The following is a 23,521-nucleotide window of genomic DNA, read 5'->3' as shown; positions in this document are numbered from 1 at the left end:
CTCGTCCTCTCGTCTTCGGGTCGACAAGCAAACTCTCTGGACCTGCAAAGCGGAATGGCCTACCTAATCCAGTGGTTTGCTCACAAAGGGCGACGCCAAGTGCTAACCCGCTTCCAGAGTTCTCATTCTCGTTCATCATTGGAGGCCGGCATTTTCCGCTTCGAGGTGAAGAATACATATGCCTGCAATGCCCAAGGTCAAGGACTTGACTGTTGGAACATGTTCTGCTTGGTCCTCCGGATGTCTCACTGTTGCGAATCCTCCTCACCATCATTCAGCGAGGATGTCGTTGGCGGTTGATTTCGACTAACAGCACCTCTGAAGAGAGCAATTAGCGGTGCCGGCCATTCCATTTTCAGTGCGTCCCAAAGGTAACTTGAAGTTAGCCTGGGGTAACACGATATCGAATTGACTTTAGTTCTGCCATCCACGGCCATAACTGAAATTCCAAGCAACTGAGCATGCGGCCCTTGAACTCAGAGTGTCTGACTGGCTGTTGGATTTCACCTCTAGCCAGTATCAAGAGGCCCTTTTCTGTGGCTTTCCTCTTTCCTCTGTCGTGTTTCTCTTTCTTCCATTTTGGGGGCTTTTTTTTTGGTAGTGCGCTGTGGCTTGTCCGGGCCACCTCATCCGCCTACCGCATCGCCGTATTTGAGGCACACCTCTACACCATTATCTTTCACGTCAGATCCACACGACGGAGAATTACACCGGGATGAAACCGTACTGATGGTTCATAAGCACCTTAAACGGACGAAGAAACAGACAACGACAAGCTTTCTCTGAAGAATGAGTGGGGGGGTTTGACGAGTTGAAGATTGAAAGAATTGCTAAACCCCCCTTATCCTGGCCTTCCCCCCACACCCTCCCGGCCGCCTCTACAACGCTACATACCTATATGTCAGGGATCGATTCATTATCTTCAGTTTTCACCCTCCCTTAACAGCCTGGTACTGTGTATTCTGTACCCGGCTGCTAAGCTTTGGCCGTAAAACACAAGGGGGGTCCAGACCACATACTAACCAAGGACTAGGAAGTCATCAGAGAGGTCCACTGATCTTGGAACTTCCACAACACTCATCTTGTTTGCCCTTTTGGTTTTTGTTGCCAACTTCACCCCTTCACATCTTGCTTGCCATTGAGCAGAGTGCAAGCTTTTAGGCAGCTGTTCGGCTTCATCCCAACCACCACGCGGACGACAAAGCTCATCGGCAGTTGACCATTCTCGAATTCGAGTCCAAACTCATTCATCATCACAGATTCCTCGCTCGCCCTGGCGGTATTCTACGATCTGAGCTCATACAGCTTCATTCGCGACGAATTCCTCGATTGCCACTTTCATTAACTGGCTTTGATTGCTTTCTGGACAGCAAATCAGTGCTCACATCCTGGTCAACATACTGGGTCACATACTTGGGCTTCCCTTGTGTGGAACATACGCTGAGACCACTGGCCACCAACCGTACGAACCTTGGATCTCGGTCTGAACGACCCTTCATCCTGCCGCAGCAATCACGATTTGCTTCCCGTTTCCAGATCACAAGCCACGGCCTACCTATCCTACACTCAAATAGTCTTCACCACACTTTGCAAATCTCGTCCCCAGAAATCCGATTTTTAGGTCTGTTTCACAGTGAGAAGTGGTCTCTCATATCCTGAGAGCTTCTCTCTTCCTCCTTACCAGTCTTCCCTGACGACTGCTCGTATAACCGTGGCTAGGCGTGCCAAGGTACAGAACCATTACACAGTACGCCAGACAACATTTCGGACCCCTTCAGAGGACGGATTTGTTGTGCATGCTGCTGGCCGTTGGCGGGACACAGGCTCTTCTGTCCTAACAGCGATACACAAGTCCCGGCTGAGCAATCAACGCTTCCCGTTTGGTCCGCGTGTTACTCGAGACCACATAGCCCGCACTTGAGACCCACAGACATAACGGACGTTGAGGAGCGGTTGCTGTTGCTGCTTGTTTCTGTTTCTGCTTCTGCTTCTGCCAGGGTCAAGGCGAATATAACGGGCTGCAACCTCATTTGGCCCAAAAGGTAGCCCGTCGCTGCTGTCTTGGGTTTATCCCCGTCCTGCAGTCCAAACCCACCAGTCCCCTTCGCCGCCCTTGAAACGAGAAAGGAGAGGAACTTTTCCCAGGTTCGCAGTCTGCTGTGTACTCGGCGTCCAGGATGGCGCGCATACAGGGTGATCCGGTTGTGCCTGTTGGTGTCTCGACCCCCAAAAAGAACCGAACGCAGAACGAGTGTAGCTCATCAGCCAGCGACGATGCCACCTTGGCCCAGCCAGATTTCCAATCGATCTCGTCACGAGTCGACAAAGGCTCGACGAAAGCCCAGCAGGCGTTGGTGGACGAGTCCCCCGCTTACACGGTTGCGCAAGCGGACACAGCAGTCATCCTCGCCTCCAGTGAAACCACAGCACCAGAGTCTCCTCGAGCCGACGATGCTCCAATAACGAGCCATAATCCAGATCTGGAGGAGAGCACCGATTCCGTCATATCTCGTGCGGACACGGTCTTTTCCAAATCGACGACAAACTCCCCTTCACTTTATGGCGCATCTCCATTTCCCTCAGGTGAACCCAGCTCGCCAGCCGACCGGGCGTCGAGATTACTACTGTCACCGTCACCATACCACACGGCACTGAGAGCGACGAAACGGGGCCGAGAAGAGGCAGCGGGAGAAGAAGATGGTAACGAAGGGTTTGACGTTGAGCAAGAAGAACGAGCAGCTGTAGAGCAAGCGGCCGAGGACGGGAATATCATCATCGACCATGACGATATGGCTTCGGACGCGGGTTACGAATCAGACGCCAACACGACATGTTCGACGTCGCTGGCCGAGAGTATTCGCGATTATGTTTATGAGAATGGGAGGCGCTATCACAGGTTCCGTGAGGGACGATATAACTTTCCTAATGATGATGTTGAGTATGTCTTTTTTTCCTGATTCTCTGCAGATATCAGACAAGTGTCGAGAAAATCTGCTGTGGAAATGTTCTTACGAGATAGTCTGAATACGGCTCAGCTCAGCTAACGCAGACTGAACAGACAACAACGAGAAGACATGAAACACGCCATGGTGAAGATGTTATGCGGAAGGCTGTATTACGCACCGATCGGGAACCATCCCCAAGAAATTCTGGACATTGGAACGGGGACAGGAATTTGGTGCATTGAGAGTGAGTTAACCAATGTTAGGCATCTCCATCTGACTACGAGGCAAAAGGCTGACACGCGTATTCTCCAACAGTGGGTGACATCTTCGAGAGCGCAAACATCCTCGGCGTAGACCTAAGTCCAATACAACCAGAGTGGGTGCCGCCTAATGTGCGGTTTATGGTGGATGATATCGAGTAGGTTACCCTAGACCATCTTTCACTACTACAGGGACGTTACTAACCAATATCACAGAAGCCCGTAAGTCAACGAAACCATCTTCAGTAGAGATCATGCATGACAAGTGATTCTGAACTAACAGCAAGTTAAAGATGGCTACACCCACGAAACTACTTCGACTATATCCACGCTCGCCACACGGTGATGGGCATCAAGGACTGGCCTCGTCTAATGAGGCGAACATTAGAGTGCGTCCGTTCCCTTCCTTGGCTCTTTCCCCATAAATAGCTTTGCTAACCTCGACACTTACCACAGACACCTCCGACCAGGCGGCTGGTTCGAAATGCAAGAAGTCGTGCACTTCCCCGTATCCATGAGCGGCCCCATGCCCGCCGACCACCCCATGGCCCAATACTGGGCCTTAGTGCGCGAAGGACTCGCTGCCCTCGGCGTCGACTTCCACGCCGCGGCTGGTGGTAATCTAGCGCAGATGATGCGCGAGGCCGGCTTCATCAACGTGACCGAGCGCATCCTGCAGATCCCCATCGGCACCTGGCCCAAGAACAAAGTCCTGAAGACGGTGGGCTTGTACTGGCGCACGATTCTGTTGGATGGTATCCAGGCTATTGCCCTGGGCCCCCTGACCAGGGGCCTGAGGTGGAGTAGAGAGCAAGTTGAGATGTTTCTGATCCAGGTCAGGAAAGCGTATCATGATAATTCGGCATTGTTGTATATGCCGCTGCATATTATTTACGGGCAGAAGCCTACGGTGGGCGGTTATTGAGGGAAAAGGCGTGTGAGAATTATCGGGATGGGGCGGGATGGGATTATCGGGATGGGATGGGATGGGATGGGATGGGACATGGGATTGGGATTGGGATGCATGAAGGGTTTGGGAAGTTGAAAGGAGTATTTTGATACCTATGGTAGGTTCGTCGAATGGCTGGATGGATGGATGGATGAATGGCTTGGGTGGCTCAAGTTTGACGATGATGGGATTGGAAATGGTCTGGACTGGACGGATGGATATGTCGGATGGGGATCCGGATTACACTAGGACAGGTGGCCTTTTCCTCTTTGGTTGATGTTCTCTTCCCCGTTATCTTGTGCAGCCTCTCTCCTAAGTTCAAGATACCACTGGCGACGTTTTTTTCCGGTCAAAAAATTCCATTTTTGCGGATTGCATTTTCATCCCTAAAAGGCCCATATATCATTCGCACTCTCTTGCTATTTGACTGTTGGTGAGTGACAACAAAGTGGAAAGGAAACGAGAAAACCAAATAAAGGAAACCTAGTAGGCCAGAGATCCGACTTTGATGGAAGTCAGTAAGGCTCAAGACCAAAACAGTGTCAGTGACATTCTCATTCCTTATTCTTCTCCCTCTTCTTCCTTTTTTTTCTTTTCTTCTTCTTCTTCTTCTTCTTCTTCTTCTTCTTCTTCCTGCCACATTCTACACTCGCATTTCACGATCTACCGGTACATGACCTACCTACGGTACCCAGCACCACCACCCATGATTAACTACCGAGAGACTGGACTGGTCGTTCGTCATCAGCTCCAACACCCCTCGCTCCCCCTTCCCCCCTTTTCTGAAACTAGCGTGAACGCCGAGCATATTGTAAAGCCCCTGTACACTACCACGACTAGGTAGAGGGTGTCATCGCTTAGACCTAGGTACCCATCGGTCCCATCATCCCTCTTTCTGCTCTCCTTGGGTAGTGTACATAAACATCACTTTGACTTTCTAGTGTATTAACCTCTTCATATCTCTACGTTATATATCAGCTCTACAAAATGCAGCCGGAGAGGTATATATGTTGACCTTAGCTAAGACACCTCCCAGACCTGGACAATACCAAGTCGGGGTTGAAAACACCGCATTTTCGTATCATGCGAGCCCGAGCACGCCCCCATCGTGTAGGTCAGCAGACAGTGGTGTGGTGTGTGGAAACAGATTGGGAAGGAGCGAAGGGCACTCATTCAGGGCAAGGCCCCCTGTAGGTTGTGAGGTTCGCTTGCAAAAGAAAGAAGTCACGGTCACAAAGGTATGGCTTGCGTAGTCGAACGGTCGAGTCGTTCGGTTCGAGATCATGACGAACTGACCAATTCGTCAAAAAAGAAAAGGAGGGATCTCCGTCTGACCAATGCCGTGGTTGCCGTGATCGCCGGGGGCCCCGGCCAGCCGCTCGGCTACGCTGAACACGATCATAAAATGCAAATTCTTTTAGTTCTGTTCGGCTCATTCGTTTCCCCACAACAGGAGCAGTAGCGTTGAGACTAGCCTCTGAGAGATGGAAGATTTTATAGACCCCCCCCCCCCCCCCCCCCCCCCCCCTTCCCTCCCTCCCCGGGCCCGGGGATCGCTTCAGGCCTTCAGCTCTCATCGTCGCCGAAGTGGAAGTTGTTGACGACATGTGGACTTGAGGCTAGGGGTTCGGGTAGGGGAGATTTCCCGGGACTTGAGAGTCTACCTACTGTTAGACGGTTGCGGGATGTGGACGAACGTGTACCTGTTACTGCTGCTGTTCATTCTCCCATTTCTCACGCCGTTCGGTTGTCATTGATCTTCTGGTCGTCCTGGTGCCTGGGTAATATTCCACCGTTACCTTGGAAATTTCCGGTGCCGGTGGACGGCATACATCTTTTATGGAGTGTACACCCTGATGGGCACATGTACACTAGGTAATGGGAATGATTATCGGCGATTTCACATCGCCAGCGTGGTTGATTACAGTAGGTACTTGAGAAAGAAGAAAACGGATACTTACCAGAACCTAACGGAGATGAAGTGGGTGAAATGGATGGATGGATGGATGGATGGATGAGCGCCGTGTCTGTGGGCAAGCTCTTCCTTTCTGTTTTGGGAATGGATATCTCTTTTCCCTACGAGCCCACATGGGACTGGACACTAGTGTATTTAGCGATCTCTCTTCCACGTGTAGTCTACACTGACTGCCCTTGATGGCCTGTTTCGAGCGATTGGAACAGGCGATGCTCTTTGCTCGGTTGTGGAACAGCATTTCAGCTCATGACTGGAAATTTGACCGAGAGTCTATCCTGTTGTTCTTGGTCTCCAGTTTCACTTGATTCCAACAGAAGATGGGAGATGGAAAATGGCCAGTATCCAGCGAATATAGGATAGCAGGCCGATTTCGATAGGCGGTTCCCTCTCCATGGCACTGGGCCGGAAGCAGCCGTGACAAAAAGCGGGAACAACAGAAGGAAGAATCCTTCATCCCACCTTATGTGATGGTGTCTTTGTTCCTGTTTTTCCCTTGTGGTATTTGGACCGTACTTTGGTGTGCTGTGATATGTTTGTCCGATGCGGGCTTTTTGGATGATGAGAGGACGGCGGTAATGTGTTTGTGTGATAGGACGGAGGTATTACAGATAGAATGTAGCGAAGATGTCCTTGTGGTTCACCATTGTAGGTTATTTGATGTTTCCGACTTGACTTGCCTTAAGCCACCACAACTCAACATTCATGGCTGGACGTTTATCATGGAGACGGAAAGCTGCCTTTAATGCCGTGCTGACAGCTGTCAAGCAGAGCAGATGGCTGAGACATGGCTTGATGGCTTGATGGCGGTTTTGACTGCCGTAACGTGAACATTTGCGGCGTACTGAGGGGGCCACCCGCCAAACGTCCCAAAGATTCACTGCAAAAATCTGATAACGTCGACCATAATGGAGGGAATCCCGCTGGTGTGGTCACACGAAGCGGCCGCCCAGTAAGATCCATTGCCGAAAGAGATGGTCCGTAGGGGTATTCGTGGTCAATAAATAATACAATGAAGAGGCGACCACCAACGCCCAACACTGCTCTGAGTGTTGTCGGTCATTGCCCGAAAGCTGAGGAACGCAGTCCTGGAGGTCCCTGCCAAAATCAAAATCACTGAACAGCGATTCACTCCCATTGATTTCCATAGGTAGAAATGGCATCAAGGAAGGAGTTAAAACGACACAAACAGCGAGAACCTTGTTGTCCAGGCACGCCAGGGCACAGGGGAAAGGAAGGAAGGAGGAAGATGTGTGGTTATGCGGGGCATCACGCTTGGCGGACCAAAATGGTGTCGAGTGGACTGCCAATTTCAGGGCTGTGGGGGTTATCAGAGCTGATTGACCAATCAAATATCTTGTTTCTTTGCAGCCATCTCCGACCTGCTTGGTCGCTCTTGTGTTTTCCCGACCTCAGCAATTGGGAAGGAAAAGCATCTCGGCGTCAATCATCATATCGCTGCACATTGCAAAGTGCTCTTGTTCACCTTGGCACCGTTTGTGTCCAACGATGCGTGTTTCTCTTGTCCTGCTTCAAATTTCAACAATGTGAGAGCTCATCTGCCACAACATGTCGTCCATTTGGCTCGTCATCGGGTCAGGTTGCCAAAGTCCCTAGAGACGTCAAGACACTCCCTCCAGGTCTCACCTCCAGGTCCCAGATCCAAAGCCGGTCCAATGTCCGCAAATCCCAGACGCCAGGTCCCAGGCACAGGAACCACAGGAACCACAAGAACCATCTCCAGGGGCCAGCGAGGTTTCACTCCCCACGTTTCTGCCACGGGCCGCCAGTGTCCACCACCTCTGATTTTCGAGGTTCCTCACAGGCTGCACCCAGGACTGTACTAGGTAGCCTGTACCCAGTCGCTGTAGCTCAAGGGCTGGGAGGGCGCTGTTCCGACGATTTGGATAGCCAGTGGCCGTCTAAAGCAACCCCTCTTACATACCTCTCCCACACTCGGCTCGAGCAACGCCAATGCCATCCTTCGGCTTCCCCCTCGGCTATGTTTCCAGAGTCTGTAATACGAGTCCCTGGACGCGGGAGATACAACATCACCTCGGCCCATGGCAGCAACTCCGTATCTACAGTACCCTTCCAACTCTCCGGAGTCCGGTCCTACGGCTACGAATTTGGATGCAGATGAGATGGAGATGGATATACCAGAGGATGGCGAATGGAGACTTACAAGCCGGGAGAATGGGTCTGATGGAGCCGCCCGCTTGCATGCGCTCCCCCGTTGGTAATAACTACAAGGGATGGTTTGCTCACATGGAGGGCATGGCCTTGTCGTGTCGTGCAGGACCGCCATCCATCGATCGATGCAGCTTTGCAATCTTTGGGAACTCTCTGGGTCCTCCATTCATACACCATGCTTCTCTCGGTCCTCCCACCTGCCTCCTCCATGGGTAACGGACCACGGACCACGGACCACGGACCACGGCTCCTCATGGACTCCCCCCTCCTCCGGACTCCTCCCGGAGCGACTCCTCTCCTTTCCGCTAGCTAGCCTCTAGCCATGTAGAAGCCCGTCTCTATAGCCTGGGTCTGCCCTGTTCATTGCCGTCTGATCCTATTCGCCTTTGCCTTCATCATAACAAGAACTGGAGCTTGCCCTGCTGTGTGACTTATACCCGCAGTCTCGCCGGCAAACTTCACTGGCTCTCCTTCTCTTCCTTCCCGGATACGCATAGTGACGCCGGATCAACACCGACAGCCTGGGACCAGCCCAGTTATTACTCCACGCCTCCCTCCCTCTCCATCGCTTCGACAAACACCACGCCAACCGAACACGTCCCCAACGTCCCGGGACTTGATACCAGCAGTGCGGTTTGACAGACAAGTCATACGGCCGTGCGACCGGCCCGGTAGGCAATCAGCTTCCCAACGAGACGGAGCCGGTGACCTCGGTGTAACCCAAGCCAGTCAAAGTGTTACTCGACGTCGATATCCTGGCCAAGCCCGAACCCAAGCAGAATCCGACAGCCAGAAGACAGCCATCAGACATACAGCAGCAGTCCTCACGGTACATACCACGGCTGCACCGAGGTTACTGCACACTCAACCACGGCCTCAACACAACGCCATTCTTCTCAATATAGTTAGTCAAGAGTAATATCTCTTGCTCCTCAACCTGTTGGTTTTTATTCAGAGGTATTCTACCTTCCCGTTTCTGTTTTGTTGCCCTGTTTGATCCAATACCGTGTTGCATTTCTATACCACCACTCGGCAGCCCCTGGTTGTTTTATGTCATCCCCTGCTTGAGCCGGGCAGCATCTGGATCTCAAACCCATGCAATTGCGGAATAACAAAGACATGTCTCTTCATACCTATGGCCTTAACCGTGCTTCTTGTCATGTACGGCCTGGGGGGAACTAGTCCATGGTGTGATCTGGCCCGCTTATTCCGTCTCAACCTCCTACGGACGTGTGGCTTCAATGGGCCTCTCTTCCATTCACGTTTATCCACTTGAGAGAAGTGAATGGCTGACTTTATGATCTCAGGCACTTCACTTGTCAAGCTGCGGTTTTTGAACCAGGGTCGGCGTGCTGGCGAAACCTTTTCCTCGTTAATACTTATATCCACTTATTGCCGTTGGAGCACTACGTGTGTCACTTCGACCTTTCTTCAACTTCGGCTTTGAAGCGACACCACGTACATCGAAAGGCAACCAAACTACAATCATGGGAAAATTCAAGATTGGCTCTTGGCTGAACCGCAGCCCGTCGCCCGGCTCCGACGATGACGGAAAGAAGCAAAACCGTTTATCGTTTTCGGCTCTTTCTTCATCACTATCCTCCAAGCCCAAGGAGCCTCAGCCCGCTACCACGGGAATCCATACACCTCCTCCTGATGAGCAGGGGCAGCAGACGTCAACCTCGCGGATGATCACGCTCGCGCAAAAGATCGCAAAGGAAACGGAAAAGTTGGAGGCGTACATGAAGGAGAACAACCTCCCCATGCCAGGTTTCGACGTTGATGCTCCCGCGGACTTCCCTAAGCTCCCCGCCGAGATTTCAAAAAGCAGACAGGAAATTATTTTCGCTACCAGGGAGCTGGGTTTGCTTGCACATGGACCTCGAGAGTCGCTGAGATGGGGTGTTTGGGAGGTAAGTTGGCGAGAGCTGTTTTCACCGGTGGTAATCAAGTTTGACTAACAGGCTCCCTAGTTCCTTGATGTCCTTGCCTTGCAAGTAATCACTCACTATGACATTGGTAAGTCTACGGTTAAAGTACATCGTTTTCCTTGTTCCAAATATCTAACATCTTTCAGCTAAACTCTTCCCTGCCACCGAGACCATCGCCCTCTCGGAGCTCCAATCCAAGACGTCACTGGATCCCATCAACCTGGCCCGCGTACTCCGCCTCGCCATGACCAAGGGCATCTTCCGCGAGCCCACCCCGGGCGTCATCGCCCACACAGCTGCCTCCCGCGTGCTTGCCGAGGATGGCGATCTGCACGCCTGGGTCGCCTTCAACGGCGAGGACATCTTCCCGGCTGCCGCCCACGTGCTCGAGGCGCTCAAAACCCACCCGGAAGCTACCTCGCTCACCCGCGCCGGCTTCCAGTTCGCCTTCGACACGGTCGATAAGGAGCCTATGTTCGTCACTTTCGGCAAGGACCCGGCGCGCGCGCGGCGCATGGGCAAGGCTATGGTCAGTCTTACCGGCGGCGAGGGTTACGAGGTCTCGTACCTGCTCGATGTTGAAGGTGGCGGCTACGACTTTAGCGAGATCGATGCCAAGGGAGGCACGTTCGTGGACGTCGGTGGCTCGCACGGATTTGTGTGCGTGGACTTGGCCAAGAAGTACAAGAACATGAAGTTTGTGGTGCAGGATACGGCCAAGACGGTGGAAAGCGCGCCCAAGCCAATCTCCGAGGATGGGCAGGTTGCTGGGAGGATTGAGTTGATGGCTCATGATTTCTTCCAGGAGCAGGTTATCAAGGATGCTGATGGTGAGTGGCCTCTTTTTTTACGCTCTTGCCAAGCCCCTTTCACTAACTCACAGCTATAGTCTACTTCTTCCGCTGGATCATGCACAACTACTCGACCCCCTACGCCGTCAAGCTCCTCAAGAACTTGATTCCCGCCCTCAAGCCTGGTGCCCGCGTCATCATCAACGATCACTGCCTGCTCGAGCCCGGTCAGGAAAACCCTTGGGATGAGACCGTCATGCGTCGTATGGACTTGGTCATGTTGGCGCTGCTCAACGCGCAGGAGCGTACCGAGGTTGAATTCAGGGAGTTGTTTAAGTCTGCTAGTGATGGGTTTGTTTTCAAGGTATGTCACAGCTCAAAACATCACATCCTGCATGAGTATACTTGCTGGGTTGCTTTCCTCGGAATGATTACTGATTTGCAATTCGTCACACAGGGGGTCACAAGACCCAAGGGATGCCGGATGAGCATCATCGAGGCCGTATGGCGGCCTGACCTAGTGGAGGAGAATAATTCTTCTGCCGCTGCTGTTGCCGCTGCTCCTGCTACTCCTGCCGCTGTCACTGATGTTACCACCGCGGCCGAGGTCGAAGCTCCTACAACAGATGCTCTTGAGGAGCAGCTCAAGGTTGAGGAACTGAAGTTGGAGGATCAGGAGGCTAAGTGAAAAGCCCCAGCGAGCCATATGGGATATTGAGAGAAGCAAGTCAAGGAGTTGTGCTTGGCGGACGTTTTTCAGCCAGTATTAGTAGGGGTTTTGAGTTTTCAGTTCTCATTTTCTTTTTCTCATGGACATTTGAAGGATACCCTGTGGTTGGAGGAACATGAAGACAACTTCAATTTTGAAAGGAGATGCCGAGGAGAGTAGGGAGGGGAGCAGCGGACCAGTAGAGAAAGATCCCCAAGATTGGCTTGACAGATGGATGAGGTAATGGTGTTTCCAGACATTCCTCGGACTCTTGTCTCTGGTCACATCACCACGACCAGAACTTCGCCTCCCTCACCCCCAATAGAAATATTATATATACCCTTTACGTACGCAGTTCCTTGGTAGCTACCTTAGTAATTCGAGTCAACTAATGCTATGCTTGATGATATCATGGGGAAGTTTTAAAGACATGCCCATCACAAGCATGAACATTACGACAGACCACATGGACCATGGACATAACGGCACCTACATGGCCATAGGGAAGCATAGCAAAACATTTTCTGGGACATCGCCGACATGCTACCACAGCAGCAAAAGTCTTCCGCAGTTCTATATTCAGTTGGCGTCGGTGCCGTGGCACTTTTCTTTTTTCATCCTCCTTCGCTTTGCACAATTCGTCATGAAAAACTAACATGTTTCACAATCAATCGATCACTCTTGTTGTAACCCTTTCTTTCTCACTGCCGTACAGGGCAGGTACAACTACTTCCATGCCTACTTATCTCCCTCTAGGCATCCACTTTCTCAACCGCGCACCGGCCGAACGAGCCGCACCTTCTCTCCCTTGAGCCGCACCTTCCTCCCGTCCTTTGTCTATTTTGGAGCACTGCACAGGCAGGTACAAATAGGCGCTTCGGTTCTTTTCTGCGCCAGCCTGGAACTGGAACCAACAGGAACCACCACCAACAAAGCGGACAGGCAGACAGGCAGGCACGGACGGGCCGTCCCGGTTTCGGTTCACCCACTTCCACTTCCACTTCCTTCTTACGCGTTGAAACATCAAAGGCAGCGAAAAGGGAGGTGCGGTATCGGCCGTACGCACGCTACAAATCGGCTGGGGCTGTAAGTATGTAGATTTCAGGGACCTGGCGACGATTGAGGAAAGAAATCGGAAGGCGGGAACAAAGATTCTACTTACTTAGTTACAAACGAGTACTAAGAAGCGAAGGTGGACGGACGACATGCCAACACCATGAATGTTTAGGTACCTGAAAGGAGTGAGAAGCAAGACGAACGAGTTCGGAAGGGCAAGACATATGAATAGTAGAAAGGGGAAAGGAATACGGAGTACATGAGAGTACCTACCTAGGTACCCTTTACCATAGGCTAGGTAGGTAACAGAATCTACATGTGCATTTCCAGGTTGACAAGCTCCAATCACGACACCATTAATCAAGTACTCGGAACTCTGATCCCGAACAGCAGGAACAATACTTAATGTACAGTATAACTAACACCCGACCTACAAGGACGACGGATTACCTTGGTTCACTAATCAACAAATCAACCGACAGGTAGGTAGGTATGTACAGAAGTTGATGAGGTAGCCAAGGCATGGAAACAAGCAACCGCAATCGCATCCAGATGTTGATGATACAAACATTCATTCTAAACAAAACGATGCCAAACACACATCGTACCCTTGCCTTTTTTTTTCTATCTCCCCTTATAGATAGACCACAGTAGATAGACATAATTCCAAATTTATACCATCAATTCGATTCTTTGCTTTACATGAATTCTTGTACTTTTGCCTTTTTTGTCATATACATAATATAAGTTGTCGGTGATTGTCAGGTTGCGTCGAAGAATCAATCGGAATCGATCGTATCATCGATCGATCGACTGATCCCATCCGTCCATCCATCCATACATCAATTCCATTCCATTCCATATCCATTTCCATCCTTCGCTTTGATCTTAATCTTCTTCTTCTTCTTCATCATGAAACGTTGTTTGTGTGTAAATATTGTCTTTGAGAGTGGTGTTGTTTGATCGATGTTGAAAAAGGTCATGTTTGTGCGATGCCAATGCGGTGCAGGCGATTTTGTCGAGGGTGATGGCGTTTTAAGGCTCCTCCTCCTTCTTCTCGCCATATCGCATACGCTCGTTCCACTTGCGCTTTCCAACGCGGGTCTCGTAGTGCGGCGCAGCCGTCTTGACGTCTTGCATCATGCCTTCGATGGCGGTTCGGGTCTTGTTGCGGTAGCAGTCCACTGTGTTGCAGGGTGGCGAATATTAGTAAACTTTCTTGTAGATGGAATGAAAGGGGAACGTAAAAGGGAAAGACTCACAAGCACGCTGCAAGAATACCGTCCTTCCGGCAAATACTCTACTCTGGAGCCAGGCCATGCGATAGCCCAAGTCATTGAGCCGAACCTCCTTTCCACGGAACGCTTTCCTCATACGGGGGATGGCAATCTCGCCCTCCTGGCTTTCGCCCATCGGGACCTTGACCATGACTCTGCCGTTCCGCTTGGCACCCCTTGCTGCGCGACGGCCCTCCGTGTCGGTGGTACCGTCATCCTCCACGTCGCTCAAGTCATCGGTAAAGAACTTGCTGCCAGTGGCGCTCGGAGGAGGGCTTTGCATCTCACGAGGGAAGTAAGAGCGAGGGTAGACGCTGGCGCCCTTGCGGAAACTGTCGGGAATCTCGCGAGTGTCGACGCCGTCGAGAGTGACTCTCACGCGGAGGCGGCTATGCCTGTCGCTGTCCTCGACCAGGATGAACTTGCGCTTCTTGGCTTCGGGAATGTCGGGGAAGAGATCCTCGGGCTCATCATCACGGGCGGTGCCGCGGCCGGGGGTCGTTGTGCGACGAGCGGTGACAGGACCGGCACCGCTGGCATGCGGAGAGCCACTGAGGGTGTCGTGGATCGAAGGCATTGCGGACGAACCGTATGGCGCACCGTTGGGATACGAGCCGTGGTTGGAGAAAACCTGGGCTGGTCTTTCGTCCGAGCTACCCTGGGAGGGAGCCTGGTGATGATGGTGGTGGTGGTGCTGTTGGTCGTCACCGTACTCACCATCGCCTAAAAAAAGCAAAGAAATACGAGTTAGCGTATTGATCCCAGTGTTGGATAGGCCAGACCCGACGGCATGGACCAGTTAGCCTTGCAACTTGAGAGTGCGATTGAGTGTGATGCTGTTTCAAACCGAAAGCCAGCGCGGCAACGTCAACTCGCAGATCTGTAACAACCCCCAGGCAATGCGCGCGGTAAAGACAAAGTAACAGCAATTTCGGGGCTTTCCAGCCACTCGGGAATGCCCCCCTGTTTCGCAGAGGGCCAAGTAGATGTGTGGGTGATGATGGTGTTGGTTAATATGTGACAAGCGATGCTGATGGGTATGCGATTGCAAGTAAAATGCAATGCAAAACGTTTGCCAGAAGCCAGACGACTGAACGACGACCGAAAACCAGCAAAACAAACTAAACAACAGCAAACGCGCAACTATCGTAATGTACAGATCTTTCTTTATACCAGAGATCTCCAGTATCGCCCAAGTGCAGAGCTCGCCAACTTGCGTTGGCGAGCCGGTATATAACAAGTCTGAAAGAGAAAGACAAAAACAGAATATCCCAAGACCCATAACATAAACCAAACAAGGCAGGCGCAGTTTTAAACAATCGGTTTGAAAATGAGGTATCACACTGAATCGCAACAACTCGCGCATTAGGCCATCTGGTGAAACATACCGACTTCGTCTCCTCCTCCCTGAGCGTTTCCATTATCGTGGGCATGGTGATGGTGCATCGACGTACCCATATTATTAATTCCGGGCTTGTTGATGGCAGCAGCGCCGCTGGAGCCCATTGCTGCCGGTGTCGAGATGCCAGCAGCGCCGGTGGGACCGGCCATGTGGGCAGGATGGGGGGTTGCTGAACCGGCCTTGTTGCGGTGGTTCATCTTGGCCATTCGCCGCACGCGGCGGGATCTGAGTCGCGGATCTTGGTTGCTGTTGCGCCAGCTGTCCACCGCCCTTTGAATGAGTCCTCTCTTGCCTCTGAGGGGCGGGTTCAACTGAGCCAACGCCCAGCCGACGGTATTGCACTCAGTCTCGTACTGCAGACGGTTGCCGCGGTACTGCTCCTTGGGGCAGCACGCGCGAGGGTAAACGCAGTTCTCCGTCTTGAACTCGGAAGACAGCTCATCCTGATTGACCGATTCCACATCGCAGCGGATTGTGTATTCCATCTTGACCCTGTCGCGAGAGTACTCGAAAGCAATCCACTGAACACCGTTTTGATCCTGTCTAACGACGAGTGGTGTTGTGGCGGGAATCGGGCCGGGAGCAGCGTTAGGGTTCACGCCAGATGCCGAACCAGTGGGTGTCGTGCCGTTCTGGGGAGAAGTCGACGGCGCGCCGCCCGCGAGCGGTACGGGGGCATTGTTTCTCTGCATCTGATGGTTCATACCGTGCTGAGTCTCAATCTTGCCCTGGCGAGGGCTGACCGTTGCCATTCCTGTCTGAGCATTCAGCGTCGCCTGGTGGCTTGTCTGGTGCTGCGGCGCGGTGTGAGACATCATCATGCTGGGCTGGGAGGCTATCGACTGGTGGGACTGCTGGGGGTGTTGCGCATACGGCGAGGGCGCAGTTTGCGCCGGCATCGACGAGTACTGCGGGTGCTGAGGAGCGCCATAGTACATGGACTGCTGGTGTAGCTGCGAGGGGGCTTGTCCGTAAATGCTCCTTTGCTGATCATGCCCGGAAGGCGACGCGACGGATGCTGGCGAGTTCGACTGAGGGGTATGGTACGAGGTCATGGGCGGGTAGGGGGGCCTTATCGACGTAGCCATCATGTCTCCGGTGTCTGCGCGATCGCGTAAGCATCGTGAAAGAGAGAAGGGGGGAAGCCAGGGCCAGGACGGCGAAGAAACTTACCTGCGGATGTATATCCGCTTGTCGCGCCAGGGGTGCTGTAGGGACTGGGATGCGGGTAGTAAGGCAGATGATCCTGAGTGTTGTTGGCCTGAGGCGGCTGCTGATAGACAGAGTGACCCGAAGAATAGGCACTCTGGTGTTGAGGCGGTTGCTGAGGTGCCTGGTTGTGATGCTGCTGGTGCACAATGCTCGAGGGTCTCGAGTGTTGTAGATGGGGAGGAACAGGACCCTGCTGTTGGTGATGGGGGTGATGCTGCATAGAGGAGACAACCATTAGATTTCAGAATACAAGGTCATATGTTGGAAAAACAACCATGTGTCCTGGAGCACGGTGACGCGTCTCGGGATATTTTTTTTTTCTTTGCGAGGACCAGAAGAAAGCTGCAAGGACTGGGGATGTTGGTGTTTTTCAGGGGCCCCGTCAGAAAAAAAAGCGACGACGAGGATCAACGGGTGAGGCGGGCTAGCCTCGGGAATTTGGTGTGGGATTTGTAGTAGGACAAGGCCCTCCTTCCATACGGCATCCGAACCGAACGCTTTCTGGCTGGAGGGAGGGGGGGGGCGACTGGGACTGACGGGGACTGTCTGGGACCGTCTCTGCGACCGTGACGGGGGGCCTCTGGCTGGCACCGCAACTGGCAGCGAACTTGCAGCCCACAGCTCCCAGGATCAACGCAACCACGAGTGGAGTGACGAGGTATCGGAATCAACACCCGAAGTTTCGAGATTCCCACTGGGTTTCTCTCAGTGGCAGCGTCGTATTGCGCAAACCCAGGAACAATACCCCGGGCTGACCGACGGACAGGAGTGCAGAAGCCAAAGTAAACACTAACCCGAACTGTTGTGACGGAGGTCGCAAAAAGGAAAGGTGAGCGTGTTTGTCCACTGGATCAGGCAAGGATGCGCCAAATGGTTTTGTTCTGCGAACTCACACCGCTGCCTGTTGATGTGAGGGGGGAAATTGCAAAAAATGCTGGCGACTGTGGGGATCCAGGATGAAGGATCAGAATCGATGTCGAGGAAAAGGCAGGTGGGCCACAGCCTAAGGTGAAGGCCGGAGGAAAAGGAATGGACGAGTGAAGATTGCGGGAAATTGATGGACAGACACCGTCTAATTTTGCGCTTGGAAAAAAAAAATTAAGTGCAAGACGGTGGGTGCATTGGAGACACACTTGTAACTGACAGATGTACCGTAGCGTTTCATCCGTTTCGTACCGACGGCGTGTAAGGTACAGCATTGTGTGCATAGCGGCTCTTATTTTTCCCGCCCATTCACTCTGCGCCGCTTGGGCTTGACTGCTCGCGCCTGGTATATAGACACACGGTCGAAGCGTAAGAGCTATTGGAAAACTTCCCTTTTCGGTCATTCTTCAGCGAACTAGGCCGTTGACGGCCCCGAACGAGACACAAGCGCACCGGCCCATATCACTCCCAGTGCCAGAGGCCGTCCGGTGAGGTGAAGAGGACATCGGCAAGGTGTGTATGGATCATGGATGAGGTAGGACAACGCATGGTCTGAAAACGTGAGCAGGGGGCGAGTGTTTTTTTAATGAAGTGGCCAATGATGGCGAGGATACAAAAGACTGCAGAGGCCGAGTAGCACCACTCTTTGCCCAACAAAGTATCGGTGACCGGAGCTAGCCACTCTCTGCCATTGGAGGCAAACCCCTAGCGGCGCTCTGGCAGAACCGACTTTGATGGCTTTCGATGGATGCGACTCGGCTCTTTGGCTCTTGTGGTGAAGGAATCTGGTGACTTTGGCGCTCCCTCACTGGAGTTCCTCACTGGAGGTGTCTTTGGCGTGTCTCTCGACGTTGCTTCCATCGTTTTTCGGTTGCATGGGCAAGGATGGGCGGTGTGCATGCGGGTCCCGTATCCCACGCGCGGATCCCTGCCCCGACTGGCCATTTGGAGAATCCATGCACCTCCCGATTTTCCCCAGTCACCCTCAGAGGGCCCTTGTCCTGATGAATCGGCCTGGATGGCTTCGAGAACATTGGAAAGCCACTAGCCACAAAGGAACGGAATTGGTGTCGCCTTGGAGCGAAAGCCCATGTTTGGCAGCGAAACACCAATGCGAACCAAACTCTCGATACCAGCCGCCTCATCTGCTTTACCGCCGTACAGCATACAGACCACGCTTTGCGCTTGCAGCCGCACGCGGAAAAAAAGACTCTGATGTCCACCATGTGCGGCAGATACTGACCGTGACTCGGGTGCACGAGTCGCAACTCTGGCTGCTGGTGCCATTGTGGTCCATCGCGCTCAGTCGGTCGCCGTTAACCATCACGCCCCCTGTCAGATTTTTCGGTGGGACCTCTCTAGGGTGGAAAAAAACACGATGAAAAGACCCGACGTCGCGCGTCGACTTGTCAACGGTTGGCTAGCCCGCTCTCCTCCGGCCCCACCTCTCTAGAGGCTTTAGTGTGAAAGTTAGAGCGCCGGGACCACTCGGCCGTGTATCGCCGCTAGGCTCCACCAGCCAAGAACTCAAATGACTCTGAACAGACTCGATCACGGCCAAGCGCTATCACTCGTGACACGCTTGACATGGCGAGACCGTCGCACGAGGCTTCTCGAGACGTGTGAGAACTGACTAATCCGTAGGTGTTTGAAATGAACGCGATGGCGCAGCCTGCGTCTCGGGAAGCGGATCGCTGGACCTTCTTTTCCCTCAACTTGTAGGATTGTAAATTGATTGACCACGTGCCCGAGCAGAAAGCCAACTGATGATAGGCGGCCGCCATGTCGTCAGAGAGTGAATGACACTGGGCAGTGGGCGGCCATTGTGCGCTGGAGATTCCCAGCCACCACACCGCCGTTATGGAGGAAGCAGCTGAAGACTTCCAGTCAATCTCGAGCAGACTGCGATACTGCGTTTGCGACTCTGCACACTGGCCGGTACCCCCACCGGGAAGGCTGCTCTTTGGGGTTTCTAGGTACCACTCAGCAAGCAGCGAATCCGCTGTGAGCACCCGGCAAATGCGCATGGTGCAAAATCGCATGCGTTGCTTGTGGGCAGGGTGCAGATAGGCGGACAGCCGACAAGAATCAGCAAAATGATCGCTAAATTGTCCAAGGACATTTGCGCTATTCTGCAGTTTTCCGACAGCTGTCCAGCTCGGCCCTATGTGTTTTGCGTACTGCTTCCACCATCGGCTCAGGACCTCCTGCGGTGACTCGCTGGCTCGTGTTCCACCGCCGCACTCGTCCAAATCACCTCCGTCAGGCCAAACCGGCAGAGCATGATGCTTCGTGATGGGAAGTTATGGGAGTGCAAAAGCTAAACGTGAGACCCGAGCCTGAGGCCAGAGATGCACGGTGTTGATGATAGCGCACTGCGCAACCGACATCGACGCACAGCCCTTGTCGCATACTTCCCGACGCCCTGGCTGGTGGTGAAACAGGTCACCCCCTGCAATTCCCAGAAGCCCTGCCCAGCAGTCAATGGCACCCGCACCTAGCAGGCTTTCGACAGACACCCGATTTTTCTGGAACATTTGTGATCCTGGGTACCTGACTTGGACCAGGACCCCTGTCCAAATGCGGCAACTTTGCAACGATGTAGGTAACAAGGAATAAAACAATAAGGGGTGTGTTGGAAGTTCAAACGTTGATGTTTCGATGTCGACGTCTATCATGATGATGGCGGTTCTTGCGCACATATCCGACATGATGATACTGGGAGTGCAGCATGAAGCCCCTGCCACGGGCACGTCGGGGTGCAGAGTCTACCGCAAAACAGCGTCACTAGACGCCTGACACTTGATCATGAAATACGGCATCTTCCCAGTCGCGCCACGTTTTACGAGATCTGGTGGATAGTGCAATGTTTTGTGACGGAAAATGTGTGAAGACGAAGTAAAGTATGACTTACCGAATCATGGCCGGGATCTTCCTTATACTGGCCCGGGGCCTGACGATGAGCCATTGACAATCCCATGACTAGTGATTTATCCTTTGCGTAAAAGGACAACGGTAAATGCGTCTAGAAATGGGAACAGTTAGCAAGAGAGACAAAACCAAACATGTGGCCCTGCCAGTCGTCGGACGCCATCCTGGACGCTGTGCTCTGTTGACAGACGGATATCCTTGCCAAACGGATGTGTGAAGGCGGGAACGTTGAGCGACCGGCCTGGTGACAGCTGGACCGCGTATGGTGGTGGATTTCTTGATTTCTTGAGTACTCACAAAGCTTTGTCTTGCCTTGGGCAGCTGAAGGGATCCTGATTGTAGATACGGGAGGACGCGACGGCGAACGGATACCTCAAGGTAATGTAGGGGCAGCCTGGGCAGTTCTCTAGTTGTTTCTTTGCAGTGAACCTTGGCTCAGCGGGATGCACGGATGGTAATACTTGTTGACAAGGAGAGAGAGGAGACGACTCTTACACTTTGGCGTGAGGATTAGCAAAGCTGGGGAAAGAAAGACATTAGCAAACAGTCTGTTGTGAATGCGCTTTGAAGAGCGGGTTTCTCGACTATTAAAAATAGTAATCAAGTGGCAGCGGCATTGGACATTAGACCGAAATTTCCAAGCTCAATGCAATGTCCAAGGGCGGCACTAGACTGGAACGTTGCCGAGATTGAAACGGCTTTGCCTTGGATTGCGCAGCCCCTGCAAGAAAACGGTACGGCAATCTGGGGACCACCGCAAAGCCGGTGTAGAAGCGCGGAGTGAAAAACAAAAAACACACACACACACACACACACACGCACACACATACCAATGCCGTAAGTCTCGGGTTTGCGACTCTGTGTCGAAAATGGGCGCCCAAAGTAAATGCTCTGTGGCTATAACGAAGAGGTCAGTGTCTGTTTTGCTTCGATTTTGGTTGAATGCAATCCTCAATTCGTGCCTCGACCTGAGGAACCAATTCAGGGGCAATCTGCCAGGGCGAGTGGTGGTGGACAGCCCCTGCTGCAGCCACGTGCGAGGGCAGAAGGGTTATCATGCAGGTGGACGCTGAGCTTTGTTACATACAGGTACGTCGTACCTTACCTTTCAACGAAATTTTGGGGATAGCCGGGGTCTGTACTCGGCTGTGACGCGCTGGACACGCTTATGTTAGTATCTGCAAATACGTCACCGTTCGATATCAACGCCGAAAACGTTTGATATTAGAACATTGATGATCAGAACTGTGCCGGCTCCTTGTCTGAGTATTAGATGAGTTGGGGCCGCTGTGGGTTTGCATTACCTGTACCGAATGGGAGCGTGGAATCCCTGATCCAGAACATAGTGTCAGCGAAATCCAGGTATGTTCTTGGCTTCAAGATGCAGTCATGCAATTGTTCGAAATCGAACTCTTTGGACCGGCTCAAGTGAAGGGATCGACCGTGGATTCGGTGGACAGCCACACGCTTATGCGCAGGTGTAGAGGTACAGGTGTCGATGGCGAGCAGCTTGTACCAGCATGTACCTGGATGGACGATGAAAAGAATGACATACCAATTCTCAGGTGGAAGGCCCGGGCAAAGAACCGGATGATGTGGTGTAACTCTTCCCGAAAGAGGCCGCCTCAAAGGGATTTTGTGGTATAGCGCGAGGTGAGGGGACGAATTCCGAGCGAACGTAATCAAGCGATATTTTGTAGAGCTGATATTGTTTTGACCGACCGACGCTATAGACCTGTCACTACGGACAACGGGTTGGCGTCGAAAGCAAATTCGGATGGAGGCCGTTCGTGGGCGGAGCAAGGATGATCGTAGAGGCGCAGGGCTGGTAGCTCTGTAGGTTACACGGCAGTTAGAAATCATTATGCTGAACAAGACGTGTTTATAAACACGGCCTGGGTTCCGGAGGCCTAAAGCGATGGTCTAATCCATGAAGAAGATATAAGAAACAGGCCCACATGAATGAGCAAAGCATGGGTGTTGAATTTATCGCGATGTACGCAGGCTGTAGCCAAGCTGGGTACCTGGTGTTGGGGCTTCCGGGCTATCGACGGGGTGCTTGCGGAACGGCATGGCAGGCGGGCCGGGATTAGGGTTGGGGACAAGCATCATGCCGCCGAGCCTGGAGAAACGCCACGGGAATGGCGTCTAAAAGCACAGCCAGGTTCCAGGTCGTGTCTGGACGACGAGTGAAGACGGGAGTGCGCAATTGGAGCGTTGGGAATGGTGGGATAGTGTAAGATGCGCCCGGGCGCATATAGAGTTCGGGTAGGAAACAACACCGCAGTGGCAGGCGGAACACAGAAAGAGGCACAGCAGCCGGGACATGCCATCGCAATGGAATTTTGTCACAACTGACATCACGTACCTGCAGAAGATTCCTGGAAATGCTAGTTGAAGCCAGGAAGTTGAGCGTTGTTGGTTGGGAGTGGAAGCACAACGCTGGCTAGGTTTATCCTTTCACTTTGCCTGGTGCGAGTCTGGCAGTCTGGAAGTTTGTATGAAAAAGGCGGAGAGGCCGAGGGCGATGGCTCGATAGAATAGATGCGCGCTTAATCCCGATGGTCCTGGAGGTAGATTTGAGTCTTGCTTCTAATTCTGCAACTTAAATTTGATGCAAGGAAGAATACCTCTGCGACAAAAGTTGAAAGCTCGAGGTACGCGACGAGACAAGACCGAGGAAGGAAAAAAAAAAATGGCTTCTTCAAATATCGCCGGCCGGTCCCCAACTGCGCCAATAATCCAAATTTGCAAGGGGCACCTGCACCTGCAGCCTAGCCGCTCCTTCCCACAGGGGTGTCTGTGGGGAAGTAAAGACACGCTGCTAGACACGAACACGTGAATTGGATGGCATTCGATCTCCTCGAAGCCTATTCATCACTTTCTCTTCCGAGTTTGGCCTGACAGCTACCGTACATCGGGCAAATTTCTCTGAGAACCCACGCGATACTATATGTCCACCTGAGACG

At 52.6% G+C, this 23,521-nt stretch overlaps 3 protein-coding genes across 3 annotated transcripts; 2 read left to right on the top strand and 1 right to left on the bottom strand.

The window, feature by feature from the left end:
• The first annotated feature begins 590 nt into the window (after positions 1-590).
• SMAC4_04307 (uncharacterized protein) lies at positions 591-4,182 on the top strand. Its single transcript, XM_066090089.1, has 5 exons — positions 591-2,938; positions 3,059-3,189; positions 3,261-3,363; positions 3,499-3,594; positions 3,662-4,182. Exons 1-5 carry the CDS (start codon positions 2,178-2,180, stop codon positions 4,128-4,130), a joined length of 1,560 nt encoding a protein of 519 aa, XP_065945612.1. The 5' UTR covers positions 591-2,177; the 3' UTR covers positions 4,131-4,182.
• A 5,372-nt stretch (positions 4,183-9,554) lies between these two features.
• SMAC4_04306 (uncharacterized protein) lies at positions 9,555-12,073 on the top strand. The gene is made up of 5 exons (XM_003350954.2): positions 9,555-10,232; positions 10,293-10,338; positions 10,397-11,080; positions 11,140-11,405; positions 11,499-12,073. Exons 1-5 carry the CDS (start codon positions 9,807-9,809, stop codon positions 11,727-11,729), a joined length of 1,653 nt encoding a protein of 550 aa, XP_003351002.1. The 5' UTR covers positions 9,555-9,806; the 3' UTR covers positions 11,730-12,073.
• Positions 12,074-13,173: 1,100 nt separating this feature from the next.
• SMAC4_04305 (uncharacterized protein) lies at positions 13,174-23,233 on the bottom strand. The gene is made up of 8 exons (XM_003350953.2): positions 22,108-23,233; positions 21,658-21,882; positions 21,383-21,449; positions 20,850-21,071; positions 16,659-20,646; positions 15,472-16,587; positions 14,069-14,806; positions 13,174-13,990 (listed from the first exon to the last, which is right to left on the bottom strand). Exons 5-8 carry the CDS (start codon positions 16,930-16,932, stop codon positions 13,842-13,844), a joined length of 2,277 nt encoding a protein of 758 aa, XP_003351001.1. The 5' UTR covers positions 16,933-20,646; positions 20,850-21,071; positions 21,383-21,449; positions 21,658-21,882; positions 22,108-23,233; the 3' UTR covers positions 13,174-13,841.
• Between the last annotated feature and the right edge of the window lie 288 nt (positions 23,234-23,521).

Source organism: Sordaria macrospora, chromosome 1 (assembly GCF_033870435.1).
Source record: "Sordaria macrospora chromosome 1, complete sequence".
Taxonomy (NCBI): domain Eukaryota; kingdom Fungi; phylum Ascomycota; class Sordariomycetes; order Sordariales; family Sordariaceae; genus Sordaria; species Sordaria macrospora.
This window is presented reverse-complemented; position numbering and strand designations above follow the sequence as displayed.

Excerpts from the sequence above, each read along its gene's own strand:
- SMAC4_04306 (XM_003350954.2), top strand. The coding sequence starts at position 9,807 with ATGGGAAAATTCAAGATTGGCTCTTGGCTGAACCGCAGCCCGTCGCCC. Across the intron at positions 10,233-10,292 it reads TGAGATGGGGTGTTTGGGAG|TTCCTTGATGTCCTTGCCTT; the intron begins GTAAGTTGGCGA and ends CAGGCTCCCTAG. Across the intron at positions 10,339-10,396 it reads AATCACTCACTATGACATTG|CTAAACTCTTCCCTGCCACC; the intron begins GTAAGTCTACGG and ends AACATCTTTCAG.
- SMAC4_04305 (XM_003350953.2), bottom strand. The coding sequence starts at position 16,932 with ATGGTTGTCTCCTCTATGCAGCATCACCCCCATCACCAACAGCAGGGT. Across the intron at positions 16,588-16,658 it reads AAGCGGATATACATCCGCAG|ACACCGGAGACATGATGGCT; the intron begins GTAAGTTTCTTC and ends GCGATCGCGCAG. Across the intron at positions 13,991-14,068 it reads GGTATTCTTGCAGCGTGCTT|TGGACTGCTACCGCAACAAG; the intron begins GTGAGTCTTTCC and ends CCTGCAACACAG.
- SMAC4_04307 (XM_066090089.1), top strand. The coding sequence starts at position 2,178 with ATGGCGCGCATACAGGGTGATCCGGTTGTGCCTGTTGGTGTCTCGACC. Across the intron at positions 2,939-3,058 it reads TTTCCTAATGATGATGTTGA|ACAACAACGAGAAGACATGA; the intron begins GTATGTCTTTTT and ends CAGACTGAACAG. Across the intron at positions 3,364-3,498 it reads TTTATGGTGGATGATATCGA|ATGGCTACACCCACGAAACT; the intron begins GTAGGTTACCCT and ends AGCAAGTTAAAG.